General features: G+C 40.9%; 1 protein-coding gene across 6 annotated transcripts in view; it reads left to right on the top strand.

The window, feature by feature from the left end:
• Window positions 1–25991, top strand: part of LOC149202391 (Mitochondrial substrate carrier family protein) — a 244373-nt gene that overhangs the window by 139186 nt on the left and 79196 nt on the right. For 4 of the 6 annotated variants that reach the window (XM_089403165.1, XM_089403161.1, XM_089403163.1 and 1 more), the window contains one exon: window positions 12439–12594. The exons of the other annotated variants lie outside the window; for them this stretch is intronic. In XM_089403165.1, coding sequence (XP_089259291.1) covers window positions 12439–12594 — 156 coding nt within the window. The remainder of the gene's footprint in view (window positions 1–12438; window positions 12595–25991) is intronic. 6 annotated transcript variants of the gene reach the window in all.

Below are 25991 nucleotides of genomic sequence, written 5' to 3'. Positions count from 1 at the left end.
CTTCTTTATATTAGGATCTTTTCTCTATTTAGATTATTATAGTGTTCTTCTTCATCAAACAACTACCATAGCATAAACAATAACGAGACAAGAGACAGAAAATGTAGGTGATCAACCATGGCCAAAACCTCTCCCACTTGAGAGGAAAATCGAAAATGATCTCTTCTTCCTATAGAGACTTCAATTGATGATACCAAGATCACGACCAAGACCCTTGGCACAACAACCTCCCCAAGACCAAGTCACAAGCCTTCTTGATTTAACTTTTTCCTCCTTGAGTCAACAATAGCCAAACTTCTTCTTATTCAAATGAGCTCAGCTATCCTTCAAATTTTGGTCCCTTGTTTCAAATATGCAACTTTTTGCTCCGTTTCAGAAACTTTAACACTAGTGGTTGACTAACTTTGAACCTTGATTTATCTTCGCTCTAGATGGAGACTTCTTCTTTGACAACTCGGCTTGAGATCCATCTTATCTTTTACCTTGATCCGACCTTCAAGTTTGATTGCCATACTTTGACTTCTTCTGCAGTGGACAACATCTATTCTTTGCACGTGTGGAGCGGATCAACCCAAAACAAATCGAAAATATCCTTGATTATGTTCCTCCTTCCTTTGCTTGGTTATAGGCTTCCTTCTTCATGAACTTCACACTTCTTTCTGCCTTCTTATCCTTGATCGAAATTCTGTCTACAAATGAAGGTCGAGCTGCCTATATATAGTGGTTTTCTCCTCAAAATGAGCCGACATCTCCCAGTGACAAGGCCGACATGCCTTTCTAGAATTATCTTGAGGCCGACTTCAAGGTGACCTTGTGACATGGACTTGGAGGGTTCACATATTTTTAAATTACATGCCCAAATGGGTCTTTCATCTTTGACATTGACTGTATAGAATTTATGACATGATGACTAATCCTAAAGGCTCATAATGGGAGCCTCAACTAAAAATAAAATTCCTTGAGCATGAAACCCATGACTCAAGCATTACAAGAATAATTTTATTTTTTTTGCTTTACATCAATTACATAAAATCACAATTACACATGTCATTATGAAGATTGAACCTAGTTACACTTTTCAACAAAAAAAATCATTTCGAACCCCTCAAAGCCCACTTTTTCCAAGTCTAGTAGGTAAATTGGAAATAAATTAGCCAATAAATAAATATTGAGAGAAAAGAATCAGTTCTCTCCATGTCAAAGATGCCAAAAAGAAAAAATGACATGAAAAATCAACAAGAGTTAAGTAAAGGTGATTGGATGAGATGGCATCCACATTGGCCCAAGAATCAAGGGGATGTCTCCTAGTGAAAATTGAGCTCCTAGAGGCCCACATATTTCCCAGGCGAAGTCACACTTTTTGGGGGTGTTGATGCTGCCTCGCTCACACACTTGATTATCGTGGGAAAAGTCTTTAACCCCACAAGGTGTGGCTTGGTGGCAATCTAAGAGATTGGGGTTGTCACCTATTCCCAATTCTCTTTGTTAAAGCTCTCTCCTAGTTAAAGCTAAGGGAGGTGGTCCCTAATGAAAGGTTAGATGAAATGATGTGAGTTTCTAGGAGATCTTAGGTTGACGGGACTACTTCAAAATTATGAGCAAGCTTAGTGAATGAGCAAATTAAAGATATTTTCAATGATAATCAACACATCATTCAAAAGACAAACTCGTAAAACCAGTGTCTTAATGATTGCTTCAAGAAATAGTAATGACTTGCTCAAATATATATACTCAAAATGAGATGACAAATAGTCCTGCAAAACAAATCAATGTTAGATGAAAAATATCAATTGCAAGATATAAATTGCATTTTAAAGAGATGCTCCAATAGAGATACTTTTATTCATGATCATAAACATGTGTAGTAGCAATTTGAAGGACAATGACCTGCAAATGAAATTAAATGAACCAAAGTATTACTTGCAAAAAGAAGATATTGTACTTACTAAATGAGATACTCAACAACAAAACTTATAACTTCAATGGATAGTGAGGCTATTCACCAAGACAAGTACATGAGATACGTAAACTTTCAAGTGAATTGGAAAATGCTATAAAGTAAATGATTTAGAATGATATGCAACTTAGCTTAAGTAGGATGCAATTATCTTGGTAAATTTTTAAACCAAATGCCTATTCTAGGTGAGAGATTCTCCTTTCAACCTCTTACCAAAGGGTAAAGATTGGAGTGACTGCAAAGAAGAGGGGTTGAGGAGGCACTTGTCTTCGTTAACAATACCCTTCCCTTAATCCTTACAAATCATGTGTGCCTTCGTTCTTATAAGGGGACAAAACCACCTTCATAATTGCAGAGTCACACACTTTACCTTATTCCGTACCAATTGGAAGAACTTTTAAGGAAAGTCTTGGCCTTATTATTTCTATACAACCAAGTTTATGCTTGGAGGTAAATTTTAGATGTGCAAGATCTAAAACTAAAATGCCAAAAATGAAATGCTTGGATGCTATTAGTGCTTGCAAAGGAAAGTACAAATGCCTCAAAGTAAATGAATCAATTGCTCAAAATATGATTGCATCAATGACTTCAATTATCTCCAACATTACTCACAAGCTTTGCAAAAGTAAATGGCATGTAAATATAAGCTTCATAAATGATCCAAAATTTGCAAGTCTGCTCCAAGTAAATGCTTCAAAAAAGATGTACCAATGAACAATATACTTAAGCACAAGTTGACAATGAAACATATATCAATAAATCATGTAAACCAAAATGCTGAGCAAATGAAGCTAGACCAATTGAAATCTAGCAAAAATATAATGTTTGCTTGTAAGTAAATGAAATGATTACAAGATCGCAAATTGTTTCAAAGTAAAGTGCTTGTATAATGCATGATCAAAGTCACAAGTAAACATATAATGAGGTAATGTATTCCAAAGAACAAAGTGCTAAATAAATGAATTAAGCTTGCCACATAAACTTAAAGTATTTGCTTGCTCAAATAGAAAATGTGCATGAAAACATAATAGGTTGCAATATACAAATACTTGAGAAATGTAAAGCAAGTTGAAATGAAATTAGATGTAGATGCTATGTGAGTTAGGTTAGTGAACCAAAAGAGCATGTAAATGAACTAAATGAGAAAGCTAGAAAATATAAATGCAAGTCAATCTACCCAAGAAAAATCCTCTCTCTAAATGATGAGGAGGGATGCCATGGGTAAATTCCTAAGCTCCCACAAGAAAATTAGAATTTTTGTTAGATGTGTTACAAGCAATGTTGTTTGGGAGCGGGAGCGGGAGCAAAAACGGGAGCAGGAGTGACCATTTTCAGAAGCTCCCAGTTTGGGAGCGAATCCGGGAGCGATTTTTTAAAAAATATATATTTTTTATATTTTTAAATTTTTGATACATATATGTCAGCAAAAACATGTAGAATGATGAATTAGACATAAAAAACATAAGAAAACATAGATTGATCATTGAACCATATCACATCAATCATCTAGAAATTATAATCGTCATCAAGTTCATCAACCATGTCCACAAGTTAGTAAAATACATATTACAACTGCAACATATTGAGTCTCGTGAACCATGATTCATCAAATTCAATCTTAAAGTTTCAACTTCAAGCTTTCAAAATTGAAAATTCAATAACATTTATCATCATTGATCACCAAAGTTGTACTTGTAAGCTAAGTTTAACCATTACAAGAAGTAATATCTTAGATATTTCTAAGTCCTAACTTCTAACTATTAACATGATATGAAATGTTATAAATTTATAAAATGAAACATGAATAATGAAATGAAATGAAACAACTTTAATCTTTCACGAAGCATCATATTCATAATTCACAATCATTACCAATGAGTTATAATTGCCAAGGCCTAACTTCAAACTTCAAATTTTCATTGTCACAGTGATATATTGTTTACAAAAAATATCATTATGATATGAAAGAGTCAAGAGTCAAGAGTCAAGGATTCAAAATTCAACAGTTATGAAAACTAAAGTCTAATAGAAACTAAAAAAGACAAGTAAACTGTAAATCTACGTGTGGCCCTTGCCACGAGAATCTCCAGGAGTATAAGCAGGTCGTGGTGGTCTTCTAGGAGTCTCCCGCACAGACCGACGACCAGAACTAGAACCTCCATGTGAGGGTGTAGATGGAGGTGGCGACAACAAAGGAAGAAGACTCGGACCTCGAGCACTGCTACTGGATGGTGGAGGTGGAGGTGGCATGGCTGCTGCAGCTGCTTCATCTTCATCCCTTACAAGTTCCTCTTCCAGTTCTTCAAGATGTACAATGCCATCCTCCAAATTGTCATCCTCTGGGTGATTGTCCCAAGTTTTATATGTGGGATCCTCATAAGCCCGATCACAGTAATGACTCAACAACCTCAAGTTGTAGTGCACATAAACTAAGCTTTCTGCTCGGTTTTCATTGAGTCTGTTTCTTTTCACATTATGTATGTAGCTGTAGGTGCTCCAACACCTCTCTGCAGAAGAAGCATTTACAACCTGTGAAAGAACTTTTTTTGCCAATTTTGGCAAAAGTCCCTGGCCGCCATATGTTTCCCACCATGTGAGAGTATCAAATCTATCTTTGTCGTCCATTGCATGTAAGTTACCATACAAACCAGTGCCACTGAAGTATCTGCCTATTTCAAGGCGCACAGCTGCACATTCCTCCCTGTCAGGTACCAACTTTTCTAATGCTTCCAAATATCCTCTAGTTACCTCTGGATCTAAATGGGGTTTGGTCCTAATCCCACCCCTTGCTGCAGGTTGGCCCAACCAAGATGTAGAGTAGTATTTTGGCGTAAGGATATACGCAAAGCAATGTAGTGGAAGATTAAGTCTATTCCATCGTTCACACACACAATCATGAATCAGTTTGTACAAGTCAGGATCTCTGTTATGAACAATATCTTTTATTTTCCCCAACATGGTATCCATCTGCTCATACACCTCGCCAATCACTGGTTTGTCTGTATCTGCAAACCGAATCATGTGATAAATGGGCTTGGTGAAATCCAATACTTGCCTCACACTTGTCCAAAACTGACCATCAAGAGCGGCCTCCTCCACCAGTTCAAAACCTCGCCTATCAGTTGCATTTGTAGCCCTTTCCTTTAATACCTGCCAATGTGGACTTGATGCCGTGCTAGCCAATGACTCTCTTACCTTCAAAAGGACCCTGAAGGTGAGGTAATAGCTATCAAATCTGGTCTTCGCAATCTTCAACAACTCCAATCTCGAGTGACTACGGAAAAGGCCATGGGTATTGCTATGATTTGTAATAAATTTTATCATTTGTTTGCCTTTCTTGTACAAATCACCAATCCATTGGTATTGTTCATTTTTGTTCTTGACAACATCATGCAACAGAAGGTTCAATGTGTGAACCAAACATCCAGACCAAAATATGTTGGGGTATTTATCCTCAATAATTGCTCCCGCTGCCTTACAATTAGGAGCATTATCAGTGATGACTTGGATTACATTGTATGGCCCAATACGGTCAATTGTTTCAAGTAATGCTTCTGCAATGTTGATGGCGGTCTTGAACTTGTCTGAGTAATCATGTGCAGTTAGAAAGATGGGACCACTAACAAACACAGCAAGAACACTTATCAATGGCTTGCCTTTTACATTTGTCCATCCATCAGATACAATGGACACCCCATGGTCAGTCCAAGAACTTGTCATTCTATTCAAAGAATGTGATATTTTTGATTTTTCATGATCAAGGCCAACGGTTCCTGCCTTGTCATACCCAGGGCTCTTGTATCCTTTAGGGGCATCATTTATGGCAGAAACCATTTTGTGCCAATAAGGTGAGCGAAGAACATTGAATGGTATCCCACATGCATAGAGAAACCTGTAAACCTTTGAATCCACATCATTCCTACACCCCTCATCAAGGAAACCTGATATGGTTCTACGCCTTAAAGATGATGACCCTGTGCCTCCATATCCACTGCCTTGGGAGGATGCTGAAGGAGTTCTTTGTGATTGTGAGCTTGGTTCAAAGAAACCCCTTGATTTTTTTGATTTGTATTGGGCTTCCTCCTCTTCCCTTATGTATTCGGCTCTATCCGCTGCTGACACCGCTGTACAAGTTTTGATTCCTATTTGTTTGTCTCCATCCCATGGCCTTTTCCCGCAGAGGTGTCTTCTAGCACGGGTGTATGAACCTGTGTAATCAGTGTTGCAATGGGGGCAATGAAATTTAGTGGTTCCACCCCCTCTCCCTGTTTCAGCCCTGTTAACATATTTCCACAATGGGGTTTGGTCTTGTTTAGTTTTTTGAGGGTCATGTTCACCCTCCTCCAGCTCTTCCTCACCGGGGTCTTCTTCAATTCGACTTTCTCCAGCTTCTTCATCCCCCTCTTCAGTTTGGCCCCTTCGTTTCCTACTCTCCAGCACCATAATAACCATAAAAGGGACCATGACGGGGTTTTCTTCAATTCGACTTTCTCCAGCTTCTTCATCCCCCTCTTCAGTTTGGCCCCTCCGTTTCCTACTCTCCAGCACCATAATAACCATAAAAGGGACCATGAAGAGGAAAATGCCAAGAAAGATAGCCAGGTCCATGGTGTTTGATGTTTGTAGGGTTTTGAATCTGCAAATTAATTTAATTTATTGAGATTAATTAATTTAATTTATTAATTTAATTTAAATTCATGATTTTTAAACTAAATCAACTAAATCAACTAAATTACTACTTAACTAAATTAAACTAACTATACTAACTAAACTACTAAGTTACTTACCTCTTTGCAGGCTTGCTCCTCGCTCCTCGCTCCTCGGTGCTCCTTTGCTCTTGCTCTCCAAGAAACTCAACTCAATGAAGTGATAATGAAGTTTTTTTAGGTCCATTGGGCTTTTTAAACTATTTTATTTTATTTTTTTAAATTTTTTTTGAGGTCCGCGGAATTTTTTGTTTTTTTTTTGTTCTTCCGTCGGATCACTCCCGGCGCCGCCCGAAACGCTCCCGGAGTGATTTTTTAATGCTCGGGAGTGATTGCTCCCCGATCGCTCTTGGGCTTAAAATTTCGCTCCAGGAGCGACGGAGCGATCGCTCCCGAAAATGGCAGGGAGCGCAAATTTTTTTTAGGAGCGCGCTCCCGAGCCACTCCGGAGCCGCTCCCGCCCGTAGCGCGATTCGGGAGCGGGTTCGGGGGGGGGGGGGGGGCGCGCTCCCCCGCAACTATGGTTACAAGAGAAATGAGAACCTCTCTCTAGGCCTCAAAGAGCCTCAACTATGGACCTTCCTTGATCAAAACTCACTATCAATGAGGCCTAAGAAATCCTTTTTGAAATCTGAATTACATACAAATTTCAGATTTGAAATCTGAAAATTACAAACAAATTTCAGAATTAAAATTTAGAGGAAACAACATGAAGCAAGAGAAGTTAGATCTCTCCTAAGGCCCATGGCCTATAGAGGAAAAAAAAGAAGCCTTCTAATGAACTCGGCCTAGCCAAGGATGGGCCTCAAAAAGACTCACAAGCTCCTTGAATTTCGATCCAAACACTTGCCAAAGGTCTTGCAAAGATGAATTAGTAGTCTTGGAAGAGTCTCTTCACCAACTTGATGCCAAAGTGAACTTGAATCTATTCTCTAAGTGTTAAAATTGGCAGCTAGGGCCAAACTGCATGCGGGTCATCTTATTAATGGCAACTGATATTTTTCTTGGACCCCTCTCATCGAGAGGTGTAGGATTGATCTAAAGATCATCCGATTTCGATAAGTATTCATAGAGATATGAATTTATTAGTGTTATGGGACAATTCGTCAAGGTCGTCCAACGACCAAACAAACCCCACTTGTGCTCAACGTTTTAGTATAAATAGAGGTGGCCTTCAAGTCATTTGCACACACTCACTTGGGATCACTTCCTCTCTACTTGTCTTTGGGTTTTAGTAGGAGGAGAGATTCTAAGGGATAATGCTGCCTTAATGGAGATCTACGCTGCCCTAATGAAGAAGCCCTAGACGCAAAGAAGAAGAGAGATCTAGTATGATGAAGGAGGCCTAAACAACAGACTCTAACGCAGCCTATCATACCTATATATATACGTTGTTCTAGAAGAGTTTGGGACAGCCCTTAGAAACAACAATAGAGATACATGAACAACAAACAAAAGGCCCTAATACGCAGTCCAACAAGGTGCCCTAGCCGCAGTCTAAGGAGGCCTAACGAACAACAAACAAAAGGCCCTAATACGCAGTCCAACAAGGTGCCCTAGCCGCAGTCTAAGGAGGCCTAATGAATAACAAACAAAAGGCCCTAATAGGCAGTCCAATAAGGTGCCCTAGACGCATTCTAAGGAGGCCTGACGAACAGCAAACAAAGGTCCTAATCCGCAGTCTAATCAAGGATACCTAACTGCTGTTTTGTCTGCAATACACAACCCTTATCAACAGCACAAGGAGTCCCTATGTATGCTATAGGTGACAGCATGAATCTAAGTGTTGTAGGTGCCTAAGTGTGCTGGAGATGACAACATGGACTAAGTGCTGTAGGTGCCTAAGTGTGCTGTAGATGATGGCATAGTGCTGTAGATAAAATTGTTACAAGGCATGAGTTAAGGATTGGTAATTCACTGTCATAAAGAAGAAACAATGAAGTCTGTTCTCTAGGTTGTATGTTATCTAGTGAACACATGACAGCGACATCTTCAGTCTGATGTATGGCATGTCAGATATATACATGCTGTAAGAAATGGAGGACAATCTTGTGGAAGGCAAAGACAACCTTCACTTAGAGGACAATTGCAGACAAATCAAGCCAGACATTGTGACTGTTAGTTGACTATACTTTGGAGGAGCCTAGCTGCTCTGCTAGGCTATAAGCCATAGCAAGCAGCTAAGACTGGTAAGTGTAAAGAAGCGTATTGGATGCAGTGATGATGAGTGAAACTTTGAGTGCAGATCAGTGATGAGTGCAGCATTGGGTGCAGATCCGTGATGAGAGCAGCTCAGTGATTGGAGCAACATAGTGACAGGAGCAACAACATGAAGTGCATAACATGGTCATTAGGTCCAGCACTGTGATGATGAGTGCAGCACAGTGAGGTGCAGCATGTGGACAAGATGCAACACAATGATAGGTGAAGGAGTCACCTTGGAGAATCAGTGGAAGCAGCATGTCTTCAATTGATCTCATGTAGAGATGATCTATTCTCTTATCTAGAAAGTCGAAGTGTTGACTTCTGTTGTAAATGTTCTCTCTCTCTCTCTCTCTCTCTGCTGAACTATTGAAGAACATATAAGAAGAATTGATCAAGGGTTTCCCCACATTGGGGTTTGTCCCTGGCTAGCGCAACATCTTGTGTCCTCTTGTCTTGGCTTGTCTTCTGCGATTTATGTTTATGTTCTATCTGCAGTTTACTTTAATGCTAATGTGATTGCTAATCTGGAAAAGATATTGAGCTAACTGTGAAAATTGAAATAAATTGCTCTAAACATAGAACATACCTAAACTTAACACAAAGGCTGCAAAACAAATCAACAAATTAGTGGAGAGAGCATGCTAAAGAACAAACAATAATATACAAATAATATACAAGACTAAACCAAGTCATGGGAGTGAAACTCCATGCTTGTCTAGTCTAGAAAAGTGCTCTTAACTAGCTTATGAAATCTTCGAAAGCTTTAGATTGAAAAGAAATATGAAATTTAAATTTGTAAATGATTCAAGTAGAATATGGGAAAGAGAACTCCCCTCTTGCTTCTCTTTAGATGAAAGCCTTGAAGTTAAAATCGATGGGTCTTGAACAATCTTGAATCTGGGAGTGAGTTGATCTATTTGAGACTTCTCCCATGCCCAATAGGATCCTACACACAATTCAAACAAGATTTTCCTACACACTTGGAGACATATTAGCTTGAAAAAGGAGTTATAACAACACAATGGGTGAAATAAACTAAAGATTCCTCCAAAAATCAATTAGCGATTTCACTCCTAGAATACTACTCTAAATCAAAGATATGTGTAGGATATCTTGCACATATCAATCCAAAATAAATGGCAATAGAAACTAATAGAATTCAAATGCATAAGAAATTGAAGCATAACAATATAACATCGAAAGAGATCACCTCAAGATTGACAAGATAACACCACCAATGATACCCCAAAGTCTTTGTTTTATTAGCAAAATGCAAGTTTATAAAATGACAAAGTTTCCTCAAGCCCAATAGCTCATAACATAGATACATAGAGAGAGCCCAAAAGTCATATAAATAGAAAAGATGGAGATAATCTCAAGGCAAATGGGTGACAATCCCAATGCCAAGCCATGCAAATTGAATCCTACAAGTGGCAAGTCGAATTCCCAAGAGGGGCCACACAATCCTTGAAGGCTCCACGCATTCCAAGAAGAGGGAGCTCGAAGTGTGAGAGAAGGGTTAAGTGGCTATGGGAGTGGAGTGGTAGGAGACCACTCTCCACTCCTCTCTAGTGTAACTCAAGTCAAAGCCCACCAAAAAGGTGAGTCATCCTCCTTAACTCGACTTATCTCTTCAAAAAATGCGATTTTCCTAGAGAACTCATGGTCAACTCCACAAAAAAATCAATTCCCTTGATTTGTGGCTTAGGTGGAGTCCACATCACTTTCTAACTTGACTTTAACCTTTAGATGAATTTCCACCTTATTTCCACATCATTTTGACATGTGTGGATATTTATTTTGCTCCATTTATTTAATTGTTGTGCTAATTTATTGCCACATTTTCCACTAAACTTAGGAAAAGTGGGTTTAGAGGGTCTAGAACTTATTTTTTACCCCTCAAAGTGTGTCTTAGTAGAAAGTTGAGGGTGAGAAGTGTAATTTTGAGCACGCACACCCCATAAAAATTCTCTAGACATCAATTATTACATTTTACATTTAGAATTTATTAAAATTTCCGTCTAGTGGAAAATTTAAAGAATTAAAAAATTGACCCCTAGACCAAATCAAATTCCGCGAAATTGTATGAGTGATTTAGTATGGTAATATATGATGACTCTAGACACTAGGACTCACCCAAGGCCTCACCATCAAACCACACTCCGGCTTTGGAATTATGCTTAGAGGGAAAAACTCAACTAATTATTAAGTCCTCGAAAGTACCTAATAATTAACCAAGTAATTTTTTTTTTCCCAAAGTAATACATCACACTAGCATCACTTTACAACATCCTAGTAGGGCTTGCGGACTCTGAGTACAATGTAGAAAAAGATGAGAAGAAGGAGATAGAGCTACATTTTTTTGATGATATATGAACTTTGATGGTAAATGAAGCCTTTGACATATCCTTGGGCATGGAGTCATTAAAACTTCAAGTATATTTCAGTGGTCAACAGGGGGGATAACTCTATTTGATTGAGGATTTGGTGGAGTTTGACTTGAGATGATGGAGTGTGTCTCCTACCACTCCCACGTCACTCCACACACATGGCTACCTTTGCTCCAATGAATGTCTCCTTGAGAAATTGTGTAAATATTGAAGGGAAAGTCAACTTGCCACATGTAGATTCAGCTCTTGCTTTGGGATCATCACCTTTGGCTACTCATAGATGCTCTCTTTCATTGGGATCTTCTCCGAAATTGCTATATATGTAACCCACAAGTTCTTATTTCTATGTGGGTTGGAAGCTAGATGCTTGTTGTAACTTTGCCAAAATTTTCATTGATGTAATGTTGAAAGCCTTTGGGGTTCACCACACTGGATCTTATGTTGTTATGCCTTGTAGCATGAGGTAACATTGTATCTTTTCAATGAGTTTCTTCTCATATTACGATTGTATTTCATTGAATTTCTCTTGCATAACTATTGATTTCGTGTTATAGCCCAAGGGAACTTTTGTCTAGGGAAGGAAGATTGCAATTTCTTGTAGCCTTCCTTTGAGCTTGCGCATATCCTGAGCAATAGTTGTGGTTTTCTTGTTCTTGGTTGGACAACGAATCCAATTTTTCCATCATATGGCAAGTTTCCATTGGCACTAATCTTTGGCTTTGGAAGATTTTGGTTGTGTTTAAGCAGGTTACCAATTTCCTTTGGAGATTGGGGACGTCCTTTGTTAGACTAGCCATCTCCATTGATCTCAAGGAACTCATAATTCATTCAAGCCAAGGACTCTCCATTGAAGTTAAATGAAGAGATATCAAAAGGGGTTCTCCATAAGCCTCTACTTTTTCCTTCCATCTCGTTAAAATTGGATTATCTCAGTCTCTATTACACAAATATTGTTAAATCAAGCATAGAAGGCTAAAGTATTGGGCTTAGTCCTAACTTTCATTCATTAAATCAGCTCATGCGAGTTAGTTTATTGGAGGAATTTGTTATATTATGAGTGTATTCAAATTAGCATTTAATCCATAAGGTTTTTTTCAATCACATGCACTCAAGTTTTTCTTGCATATTTCAGCCTTCTGCTTCTCTTGTATGCTAACTTATCCTCTCACTGTCGTATAAGGGCTTGGAGATAGATTCAAATTGGATAAGGTTTGGAAGCAAACTTGATTGGAGAAGGAGAACTACAACGTATATATTGGAGGCCTTCTCACATCCAAAACTTTCAAGACTACCTCCTTTTCGCTACTCATTTTCTTGTTCTAAAGCTTCACAAGCTGTGAGGAGTTGTAACTTTTACATTTCATTTTTTCATTGAAGAGTTTCAAGTCTCTCTCAAGGAGAGTTTTCTTGTAACATTTTTCAAAAGTAGTTCTTGATCATTCATTGTAACACTTGAGAAAGAGTGGTCTTTCTTTACAAGAATATTGTAAAACTCTTCCCAGAATAGTCCCTCATTTCTATAAGAAGGCATTCACATCATTAATAATAATTTTTTTTTTCTTTGGGAGCTTGGGGATTTTCTGCTTGGCATCCCATCCTTCTCTCTTTTGAGAGGAGGTCTCGAGTGATTTCCTCTTTCATTTATTTTCATTTCTCGCAAGTAGACTAGCTTACATTTTCTTTTGTTTCATGCTAATGTTCATGTTATGCTTATGAGACTTTCATGATCTAGTTGCACGCTCTCTCCATTCACTAATGCGCATTTGATCTTGAGCTAGTTGGTTATTCTATGCATTATCTCACTTGGCTCTCACTACATGCTAAGCTTTACTTGATCATTTACATGTTAATGCTCTGATAGTTTGATCTCATTTCCATGCAAGTGTCTTCTTTCACGCTAGTTTAATTTCATTTACATGCAAAATCTCTAATTCCCAATTACATGCTCTATAGATAGTGTTGCTTTCATTTGATTTAGATTGCTTACTAACTCATTGCAATTTATCTAATTTGCAATTTTACTTTGAACATTCTTCACATCTGAAGTATTTGCAATTGATCATATTGGTTCACTAAAATCAACCTACAACATAAGTTGGTTGTATAGACAATAGGACACCCTCCTCAATATTCATTTACCCAGGTTTGGAGAAAGGTAAACACGTGATTTGGCAATTCAGGCTTGGCTCAGTCTAGTTTTGGAGCGCTTGCACGTGGGTTGACTTTGTAGACTAGGTGGATTCTCATAATGAAGCTAAGATTCTCCACTTGAAGCTCCTTGCAACCATCTCTATCCCTACAAGGGTGAAGGTCTAGAGAGGAAGTTTCACCTTAGAATAGGTCTAATAACATAAACCAAGAGCACTTTACATTGCACATTACGTCATTGCAATATCTCTTATGTTTATGCCATCTTGAAGTTATCTCATGCCATAGTTGATCAAGTTTCAGTTTCAAGCATTATTTACCTTCAAGTAGCATTTTACACTTGCAATTATTTTAAATTACTTTCAAGCATTTACATTCTTGTACTTGAAATAACTTTATTTGAAGCTCACTTGCTTATCTTGAAGTATCTCTTATTTCATTGATGCAATTTTACTTTCAAGTATATTTCATTTGAGCAAATATTACTTTCAAGTACAATTGTATCTCAAGCATTTTACTTGCTACCTTTTTCACTTGCATGTTCTTACTTTGCAAGTACTATTTCTTCCCTTGAGCATTTCATTTTGCAAATTTACTTATTTCTCATTATTTGGCACTCGTCTCATTATTTTATTTCTTGCAAAGTATCCTTCATATTAGTATCATTGCTTTATACATTTGTTCATAAATGGTTCTCTATATGCTCATGGAGATCTTATTTACTTGTTGAAGTATTGACACGGTTCAAGTGGTTTATTGTAAATTTGTAATTTGATGTTTGATGTATCTCTTGGCTAACTGTGATATTCCCACTTAGCAATATTGCTAAGGAGAAATATCAATTTTGCCCAATTTTGTATTAATTCGTACTTGCACTTTGGAAAGGTGGGTTTAGAAGTTCCACATGAATTTTTGAGTTGAAGGGAGGCCCAAACATTAGAAGAAGGGGGAGAAAATCGAACTGCTAGTGGTAAGTTCGCACTAGAAAAATACAACCCACAAGGAAGTACGCACTCGTTGGAGGGAGATTGGTGGGGGAAAGTCGATGGTTGGGCTGACATGGGCATTTGGGAGGCTCTTTGACAAAAGAGGAGGAGACAATCCTTTTTGGGCATTCTTGATCATTTGTTTTTTCTCTTAGACTAACATGCTTGGGCTGAAGCCAAGTCTGCAAGTGTTGTCGAGCACAAGAGGTTTCCAAGTGGAAATCTCACCCCTTGCTTCGGTGGACTTCGAGTGCCAGCCCAAGGAGGGAGTCTCATCCTTTTCAGATCGATCCGGGAGCAGCGTAGTGTGAGTGTGGGGAAGTTCCAGCAGCAACAGCGTAGTCCTTGGTAGTGTCACATGTGGGGGTTGAGGAGAGAAGGGAATTTTGGGAAGGAGATTTGTTGATGATTGCAGTCATTTTGGGGGCATTCAACAACAAAATTTATAGGTGGGTCGAATTACCCAGCAGCAGAGCCATTGAGGGAAATTGGGTCGAAATTCCAAGGTCAACATTTGGCCATTCCCTTCATGGGCTTTTGTGGGTATTTGGTGGAGAGCCCGAGGTTAATTTCTTGAAATTTTCTGAGCACCGAAGGAGGCCCTAACAACTATTATTCACAACCGATAGCTCATTTTCTAGGCAATTCACTGCAGAGCCAAAGGGAGATCAACCAACACACTTGGGGGATTCATCTTCATCACTTGGGCTTTGCTAGCTTGCCTTGGGCAAGCCTAGGTTCACACTTTCCAAGCACCAGTTGTAACCCCATGTTTTATGAATAAAATGTGGCTTAGTAGTGCAGTGTTTGGCTCTATCTCGTGGTCTGATTTGTGAGCAAATTTTCTGTGTGTGTTTTTCTCTATACATGCTTTGTTTATTACTATAAATTTTCCTTAAGGATATTACAGTGGTATCCGAGCTCATAGTCTTGGCTCAGCCTGTGGGAGCAGCATTAGTCTATGACACCAGAAGACCAACAAAACGTAACTTATCAGAGGGCAGAGGTACAGGAGCAGAGAAAGGTAGCTACAAATTACCCTAGATCTAATGATAGTTGAACCAGAAGGAGTAAAGAGGAGGAGTTTGCCCAACATCTTCTCAAGGTCGTACAGGATTTGTTGAAGGGTAATGAAGAGCTGAGGCAACAGAATTGCAGTAACAACAGGGGTAAAGGGATTAAAAGGGAATTTCAAATTGGTGAGGGCTTTGGTACTTCACATCACCAAGGGGGTCATGGCCCCAACACACCCCTCATTCCCAGCACACCACCCAGGTCCACTATTCTCACATTTGTTGCATCTGGTGCTAGAGGGCCACAACGGCAAGAGGAGATCCCATGGCGGACTATTTTGTGGAGTATCAGTCCTATGGGCCAGACTTTAGAGAGGCCATTACCTTCAGGGACTTTTGTCAGCTGAAAGGTAATAACAGGGGAAAAGGGCAAGGTGGAGGAAGCTACACTCATGGTACCGATTTACAACACACAATGGGGAGATTGTTCCTCCCAACTTTCGATGGTTTGTCCAAGAGCTCAGTAAAAGCATGGGTTGAGAAGCTGGATGTCTACTTCTAGCTCAATCAGATGATGGAAGGAGAGGCAATTAAAATTGCCACTTTGCATTTAGAAGGGGAAGCCCATGATTGGTGGTTCCATGGGCTAACCACGATGGGGCATGCCAGAGTGACAACCTACAAGGATTTCACTAGGAGGGTGCTGGAGCGTTTCGAGAGGAGAGACCCAGAGGAGCATTTTGGAGAGTTGATAAGGCTCAAATAAACGGGAAGTGCTGAGGCCTACATCTCAGAGTTTTTGAGGTTATTAGTGATGGTGCTTGATCTATCAGAGGCTTGGAGGGTCTTCATGTTTGTTGAGGGGCTAACAGAGCCATTGAAGGGATTGGTGAGGTCCAACAGGCCGACTACCTTGCAGGACATAGTGGGGAGGGCCCAAGATCTGCAAGATGCTCTATCCAGGGCTAGAACACCTTTACCACCTAGATAGGGTTTCCAGTAGAAGGGAAGAGACAGTAGGGCTCCACCACCGAGAGCCAACCAGGGGCATGGACCAATGTTGCACGAAGCGGGAGCGAAGCGGAAGCGCGAAGCGGAAGCGCGGAAGCGTCATTTTCCAAAAATCTAGGAAGCGAAGCGTCCGCGGAAGCGTCTGCTATATATATATATTTTTTTATATTTTTTTGCATTTATACTCAAACCAAACATCCCAAATACCAAATTAATTGTAGAAGACATGAAAACATGCATATTTTTGCATAAATCAAGATAGATATGGCATCCATGATTCCATTGTAGTTACTAGTATGTACAACAATCATCTATATTCTAGCTATTACAAACATACATCAAATTTTTAAGCATATTATAAAACATAAAACATTTAAGCATATTATAAAACATAAAACATAGAGCATATTATGATTTATCTAGCAAGTGAGCAACTGTCAACATTTGTCATGTCCAAAATTCAAATAATAATGTTTACAAAATATGTCACTTGGTCACCGCCAAGCCAAAAAGGTTCAAAATTCAAATTCACAAGTCTACAAGTCTAATGAGTAATCTATGACAAAAAGAAGTAGATTGTGAATATATCTACTAATCTCTCCTCCTTCCACCACGAATAGAACGTGATGGCGGGCCTCCACGTGGTGGCAATGAAGAAGATGGTCCCTGTGTAAGTCGTGGCACTGGAACTGATGAAGAAGAACCCCCTGCCGTTGGTGTTGAACCATGGAACCTAGAAACCAAGGGACCAGATGGGGGTGGGGGTGGTGGCATATCAACACCCGTGTCATCATCCTAGAATCGCTCAAAAAATTCATGCAAAAAAAAAACACTAGTTAACAAAAAAATTAAAAACATGAATTAGAGAAATGCTTTATAAGGGAAAATTGGAAAATTCATACCACAATGGACATACCTGGATAAGAGAATCCTCTAATTGCTCTAGTCGCAACACTCCATCCTCCAAATTGGGCTCCTCTGGATTCTTGTCCCAAGTCAACAAGTCTTTATTAGACTTTGCATCTTCACAGTAATGGGACAACAATCGCAAGTTGTAATGAACATAAACCAAGCTCTCTGCCCGGTCTAAATTCAACCTGTTCCTTTTAACACTGTGGATGAAAGAATAAGAGCTCCAACACCTCTCTGCAGAAGAAGTGTTTACCACCTGTGATAGCACCCGCAATGCCAAACTCTGTAGAAGTGGAGTAGGCCCTCCATGCATGTTCCACCACTCAAGAGCAGAAAAATGCTCTCGATCTTGAATTGCATGCATGCTCCCAAATGGACCAGTGTTGCTCGTATAGTTGCTCACCTGTCTCCGTACCAATGCAGCCTCCTCATTATCAGGGATTAATCTACTCAATGCAGCCATATATTTTTCGTGAACCTCTTTATCTTGGTGTGGTTTTTTCCTGACTCCCCCCCCAGGTGCTGGTTTTGAAAGCCATGATGGATGATAGTATTTAGGTGTCAAAACATATGCTAATGCATGCAATGGAACATTTAGCATATCCCATCGTTTTTCCACCTCTTCACGAATATAATTGTACAAGGTGGTATCTCTAGGCTCAACAATGTCTTTAATCTGCCCCAACATGCTATCCATTTGCTCATACACCTCCCCAATTACTGGTCGATCTGAATCTGCAAACTTGATCATGTAATAAATTGGTTTGGTGAATTGCAAAACATATTTAACCTGTGACCAAAAGTAACTGTCAAGAACAGTGTCCTTGACTTCATTAGCACCATCTGTGTCAGTGTTAATTTCATCCCATGTTTCAGCACACACCAGATTAGTTAAAGCTTGTCTCACCCTCACTAGCCGCCTAAAGGTGAGGTAATAACTAGCAAATCTTGTCTTTGCAATTTTAAGCAATTGCAACTTGGAGTAAGTGCCATAGAAGTAGTTTACCCTTGTATGCCCTGTGATGAATTTAATGAGCTGCTTCCCTTTCCTGTAAACCTCAGCAATCCACCCACAATCTTTGTGTTTCACAATATCATGCATCAAAAGGTTCAATGTGTGAACCAGGCACCCAGACCAAAAGATGTGTGGATGAGTACGCTCAATAATTTTTCCTGCTAACTTACAATTTGCTGCATTATCTGTGATCACTTGAACCACATTATTCGGACCAACATCTTTGATTGATTTCAATAGGAGATCTGCAATGTTTGGTGCAGTTGCACTGATGGAGGAGGAGTCATGAGATGCAATAAATACTGCACCACTAGAAGAAACACCAAGAACATTTATCAAATGTTGGTTTCTAATATTTGTCCACCCATCTGATACAATGGATACCCCAGAATCCATCCACTCATGTGTAAAACGTGTCAAAGCTCTTTGAACCTTAGCTTTTTCTCTTTCTAATAACACTGTTCTAGCTTTCTCATAGTTGGGGGCCTTGTATCCTTTTGGGGCTTCATTGATGGCCTTTACCATTTCATGCCAATAGGGAGAGCGAAGCACATTGAATGGTACACCGCAAGCACAAAGAAAACGGACTATCTTTCCATCCACATCATCCCTCCCAGCAACATTAAGGAAATCCCCTATTGTTTTTCTACCTCCAGAGGTTGCAAAAGTACCATGAGGAGATGGGCAACTACCAAATTTAGAGGTTGCACTTGATTCAGAATGAGTTTTTAGTTTCTTGTTTTTTCGTTGTGCAGCCATCTCTATTTTGATGTATTTTTGTCTTTGTTCACTTGAAATGTTTGGGCAAATGGTTACCCCCACAGAACCCTTTTTTTCATCACTGTCTAGCACCCCACAAAGATGCCTCCTCAGACGGGTATATGAACCCGTATATGGTTTTCCTCCATGACAACCATGAGGGCACATCCATTTGTAAGATCCACCACCCTTTCCCCCTTCAAGTTTGGTCACATAGTTCCACAAGGGATTTGATGTACCTTTCCCATCTTGTGCTTCAGTGTCCTCTTCAAGTTCATCCCCTTCCTCTTCAAACCCTTCCTCCTCATCATACATTGGGTCACTACTATTAGGACCAAGTTCATCCCCTTCCTCTTCCCCTCTATTCCTCACCCTTGCCATCATTAAAACCAAGAGTGGAATGATACATAGAAGCCAAAAGAACACCATCTTGGAATATGGATATAGGTGGTGGACAACCTGTAAATAAAGGAGCAAGTAGAAACAATGGGAAAGAGTAGGAGAGGGAGGAGAAAAATACAATTTTTTTTTCAAAAAAACAAGGGAGTTTGGGGTTTGAACTTACCTCTTTAGCTCTTGTAGATGAAGTCCTCCAAGCTCTTGCTCCAAGCTCCTCCTCCTTCTCCTAGCTCCTCCTTCTTCACTCCTCCAAGCTCTCCTCTCTTCTCCTCTCCTTTCCTCTCTTCTCTTCTCCTCTCCTCTCTTCTCTTCTCCAACTCTCATAAACTCAAAGTGAGAAAATGAGAAGAGAATGGGGGCTTTATTCTTTTCTAAAGTCACCCTAAACTCACCCTAAACTCACCCTAACCCACCCCCTCATGCTAGTTAAGTTAAATTTTAAAAGAAATTAAAAAAAAAATACGTTTAATTCGCTGCCTCCGCGGGTTGCGTGCGGGTTGCGCCTGGGTGGCGTGCGCTTCCGGGCAGGTTGCGTGGCGCCACCCCTTGCCCGAATCGCGATTCCGGGGGGCCGCAACCTCAAATGGCAGGAATCGTTTTTTTAACCCGGAATCGCGCCACCTCAAAAACGGAATCGCGCTTCCTGTGGGGATTCCGGATCGATTCCGTACGATTCGCGATTCTGCCTTTGGATCCCGGGGGGGGGGGGGCGATTCCTGCAACACTGGCATGGACAGCTGGATGAGGAGACCCAGAGAGACCTCCGGAGGAAGAAGTTGTGTTTCACTTGTCAGGAACCATGGGCACCAGGCCATAGATGCACAACAGGCAAGGCCCATTACATTGAGGTCTTTTCTGACAGTGACCTGGAGGACGATGTAGAGCTGGAAGTGGGTGGAGATGACAGTGTAGCACGTGTGGAGAGGGGACCACCACCACCACCACCACCACAAGGGGGAGCTCCCTTCGCACCAACAGGCTGGGTCCTTGTGAAAATTCGAGAATCCCACCCAAATCTACTACTGCAACAACTGGTTAAACTTCTCCTATCTGTGAATTACCGAAACAAATTATTTATTGTTTCCTACAACAAATATCGAAGCTAATACAACTGCAACCTTCACTTAATTAATTAATTTGCCCAAAACAAGAACATAACAATAGAGAAAAATCCACACAAGTGATAGTATTTTTGGACAAATGTCCTTGGAAAAACCCAATGCGGGAAACTAGTGCAACAACTCTGAGGGTTTTATATTATTAAGCAGTAGTTTTTGAATACAACTCTGGATGCCCTTCCGACAATCCAGTTACAAAGAAAATAAACTGGCAAAAAAACTTAGTGAGATTACCTCGCTCCACTTGACAATCCTCGGTTGTTCCAGCAGCTGAAATAATTGTCCCCGACTATCTCTGCATTGGCCCTGCGTCAGCCCCAAAAGGCTTTGCATCAACTCAACTGGGAAATGTCTTGCCTTCTGGAGCAGTTTCCAGCCCTCTCGGCTCAGAAATGTCAGCTCCTCTGCAAAACTCGGACTTCTGCTCTGGATGACTGCGCTGTCTCTGTGTGAGCCCTTCTGGCTCAGTGTCAAGCTCTGCGTGGGCCCTTTTGGCCCAACGTCAACCCAACTGGTGTCTCTCTGCCTCTCTTTGCTACGTATCCTGGGTCCTGGAGAAGATACTCCAACCCAACTATCCCCGCCACTCACTACAACAACTCACTATCGAAATTCTCCCAGTAGCTCTTCTGCTCTACTTTAGAAAATCGGTTCTCTGAACTTTGCGTGTCTTCGAAGTGACCCTCAAGCCTCCTTAAATAATCTCCTCGTTGACATTCAACGACCCAGATTAGAAGCTAGTCAATGGCTAAGATCATTTCTGCTTGATCTTCGTCTTCTTCTAGAAGTTACATCCACAATTTATATTAATGCCCTTTAATTATTATATTTTCCTAAGTTTAGACTTAGGGTCCCTTTAAAAATAATTAATTATTTTAATAAAACTGTTTTTGGGTGGAATTTCCCAAAACGCTTTATGGGTTCTTTGAATACATGTGCCTAAGCGTCCTTGCAAAATTTGAGACTTAGAGCACATCCGATGCTACCAAAGATCAACAATCCCTCTTAGCGAGGAATGTGCTCTAGCAATGCATCCTGCTGAAGCATCACCCTTTTTTGTAACATCTGCCTTTGAGCTATTGATGTCTGACATGTTGTCCACCAACCATTGCGCAAATGCTACATCTGTACTGCTGCTGACCCTGCCACTCTCAATACTGCATTTGTACTGCAACTCCTTCAGCAATTCTGCATTTGTGCTGCTGCTGGCACTACCACTGCCAACTGCCCCTGCATTGCAAACTGCTGCTGCTATTGCATCAACAATGGAAAACATCCCAATTACTGAACTAACTGTGTTCAGTATGATACCATGTGAATGTTGGAACCTGACTGCTAGTAGTCTTTGCGCTGACCCTCTGAATCTACTGCACTGTTGCTGACTTTTGCTCTGTGCCATCTGCACTGCTGCCAACTCTGCTTTGCGCTGTTCAGTTTCTGGCGCTCCTAGCTACTGCAATTGTCTCTCTGACACTCCTCGGCACCATCCGACACTAGTCCATCCTGCTACTTCTAATATGGGCTCCCATAGCAAGGAATTGATCTAAGAGGTGGGCTCCTCAAGGATCCTGCCCATTTGTATCTCTTTTGAACTACAACCCCAAATCAGCGCACCTCCCTCCTGGAGGTATCTCGGCTGTCATGGTGAACTCCTCTTCCTCGATCTTTGTGGGTGCATCCTTTGGATCATGCTTCTCATCTTTGCCCTTCTTCCTGAGAGGACATTGAGTTGCGTAGTGACCCATCTCACCACACCTAAAGCACTTTATATTCATGACGTCCTTCTTATGTCTTCGTTGCTGCTCCTGCCTCTTCGATGCAAGGGCTGCATTATCCTCCTCCTCCTTGGGCTTCGAGCCACTGCTGCCGCTTCCATCAAGCTTGCACTTGACTAGATCTCTCCTCAACTCTTCTTGCTTGAGAGCTGCCCACATACTATGCCAGTCTGGCAAAGCTCTGTTGCCTAGGATGCGCTGGACAAAGACTTGCCACTCTTCTGAGACTGAGTTTAGGTCTAGTCTCACCATCTCAAAACCTTGAGGTGTAGACCCCACAACAGATAAATCGTCCTGGGTCTCCTGAAGCTTCGTGAGGAATGGATCCACATGCTCCCCCTTCTGCATCTGAGCAGATCTTAGCTTTTGCTCCAAGTACATCTTCCGCTGCACAGAAGATCCCTGATACAATGTAGACAATGCGTCCCACATCTCCTTAGCAGTCCCTCTGCTAGCGATGTGACAGACCACATGATCCTTCACTCCATCGAGGATCATTCTTTTTGCCTTTGCCATTTCAGCTCGGTACTTCTTCAATGAATCTGTATCTTTAGGTACAACCACCACACTGTTGACATATGTCTTGAGAGAATTCTCATCTAGAAGGAATGACATCCTTGCCTTCCAGATGACATAGTTGGATGCTCCATCCAACCTGTCCTGATCCCTCAAGCCACTGGTTGCCATCTCTGCCACAAATGTCGAAAATCTGCTCTCTGGTTCTTACTGCTGCTGCTCAGCCAATAAGAAAACGAACTTCTTGGTGGGAAGTCTTACTGAGGAAGAAATTCCCTCAACCGTGCTTCTTCCTTCTCTTCTGACATCTTTCTGCCCAACAAAATGGCCTGCAAAAAAGACTGCGTCCCACCAGCTTCTCCTCATGCTGAGGCTTCTCTCTCTCTGCCCCGACAAACTTTTGAATTGGGAGTCCCTCCTCTCTATTGACTCACTCAGAGAGAGATTGCCTTGAAAATCAGTGCTTTGGCTAGGACTGCGCAAACCCTCTGGTTTTTAAAACTGATGCCCCCTGCAGCCATTTCGACCTCCTTTTCTGCTCAGCACTGGGTTCTCTGGCACTGTTCTTCTTGCTTCACCTGCACTCGCTCTGATACCATGTGAAAATTCGAGAATCCCACCCGGATCTACTACTGCAACAACTGATTAAACTTCTCCTATTTGTTAATTACCGAAACAAATTATTTACTGTTTCCTTAAGCAAATATTGAAGCTAATACAACTGCGATCTTCACTTGATTAATTAATTTGGCCAAAACAAGAACAAAACAATAGAGAAAAATCTGCACAAGTGACAAGTATTTTTTGGACAAATGTCCCCAGAAAAACCCAATGCGGGAAAGCCAGTGCAACAACTTTGAGGGTTTTATATTATTAAGAAGTAGTTTCTGAATACAACTCTGGATGCCCTTCCGACAATCTAGTTACAGAGAAAATAAATTGGCAGAAAAACTTAGTGAGATTACCTCACTCTACCCAGGAATTCCTGGCTGTTTTGGCAGCTGAACCAACTGTCCCCGGCTATCTCTGCGCTGGCCTTGCGTCAGCCTCAAAAGGCTCTGTGTTAGCTCAACTGGGAAACGTCTTGCCTTCTGGAGCAGTTTCCAACCCTCTCGGCTCAGACGTGTCAGCTCCTCTGCAAAACTCAGACTTCTGCTCTGGGTGACCACGCTGTCTCTGCATGAGCCCTTCTAGCTCAACGTCAAGCTCTGCGTGGGCTCTTCTGGCCGAGCATCAACCTAATTGGTGTCTCTCTGCCTCTCTCTACTGCGTATCCTGGGTCCTAGAGAAGATACTCTAACCCAACTATCCCTGCCCCTCACTACAACAACTCACTATCAAAATTCTCACGGTATCTCCTCTGCTCTGCTTCAGAAAATCAATTCTTTGAACTCTCTGTGTGTCTTCCAAGTGACCCTCAAGCCTCCTTAAATAATCTCCTCGTTGACATTCAACGACCTAGATTAGAAACTAATCAATGGATAAGATCATTTCTGCTTGATCCTCATCTTCTTCTAGAAGTTACACCCACAATTTATATTAAAACCCTTTAATTATTTTATTTTCCTAAGTTTAGACTTAGGGTCCCTTTAAAAATAATTAATTATTTTAATAAAATTGCTTTTGGGTGGAATTTCCCAAAGCGATTTCTGGGTTCTTTGGAATACATGTGACTAAGTGTCCCTGCAAAATTTGAGACTTAGAGCACATTTGATGCTACTAGAAATCAACCGTCCTTGCATCTTTGTGAGGGGTACCCAAGTTTTTGACCTCGAGGATTAGGGGCACTGTGCAGGGGTAGTGTGTTTCAGTTTTGGTGGACAGTGGGGATACCCACAACTTCATGAATGCACAGATAGTTCAGAGGAGGGGCATCACAACCGAGGAGTTTTGGGGATTTTCGGTTCTTGTGCCGAGAGATAGAACCATGCAGTGTTGAAATTTCTAAGTCTGACACGTCAGAAATCCCTACTTCATTATCTGGTATATTTTTTCCTACTTGTTCTTTTCATTAACAAGTTATTTATAAATATAAATACCGAAAATAAACACAAATGCAACCTTAACACATATATAGATCAACAACTGAAATAACTGAGACAAACACACAAGGGACAATGTTATTTTTGGACAATCATCCCCGAAAAAACTCAATGCGGGAAAACCGGTGCAACAGATATGAGGGTTTTATTATTATGTATATCTCTGAATACAACTAGGGTGCCAGAAATGGCTCACCCAACGGAGAATGCCCTCAGCAGAAGTACCTCTCCTCGGAGACAAATATTCTGGCTGATCAGTCACCGGATGATCGATCCCACAACGACTACGACAAATCCTTAGCTGGATAGCGAAATCTTCTCCAAGCTTCTCCACTGCTCTGCGTCACTTTGCTAGGGATTGCGTCACCCTCTCAGCTCACTAGCACTCAGTCTGCCCCACGAAAATCATCCAGCGCTGCCTCTTGGCCCTGCGTCAGCTTTGCTAGCCTTTGCGTAGCTACTGATGCCTTTGCGTCAGCTCCTTGTCTCTCCGCGTCAGCACTCTGGCCCTCTGTGCCACCCACGTTGGCCTCCTTAGCCTCTGCGTAGGTCCCAACTCCCTCTGCGTCAGCCTCCCCAGGCTCTGCGTTGTCTCTCTGGCACTATCTCTGCCTCTTTGCTATATATTCTCGGCCTCGTGCCGAATTTCCCCTCGTTGCAACAGATCACTAGTTCGATTCTCTCAGCAAAACCCCGCTCCAGAAAATCGAACTAACTCGTCAATTTTGGTGTATCTCCAACTGAACCTCAAGCCTCCTCTTATACTTTTCTTGTTGAGTCTTCAACAGAAAATATTAAGCCCCTAATCAACGGCTAAAATTAGATTTGGCTTGATCCTTGTCTCTTGGAACCTTCTAACCCAAAATTATATTAATACACATTAATATTTTAATTTTCCTAAGTTTATACTTAGGAGCTCATTAAAAATATTAATTATTTTAATATCTGGTCATCCGCGTAGAATTTCTCCAAACGATTTCTGGGTTTTAGAGATCTCACGTGCTTTAGCCTCTCCACCAATTTTCATTGCTAGAGCACA

This window comes from Pinus tabuliformis, chromosome 2_1, assembly GCF_031772625.1.
Source record: "Pinus tabuliformis cultivar Carrire ecotype Pingquan chromosome 2_1, CPIR1, whole genome shotgun sequence".
NCBI classification, from domain to species: domain Eukaryota; kingdom Viridiplantae; phylum Streptophyta; class Pinopsida; order Pinales; family Pinaceae; genus Pinus; species Pinus tabuliformis.
This window is presented reverse-complemented; position numbering and strand designations above follow the sequence as displayed.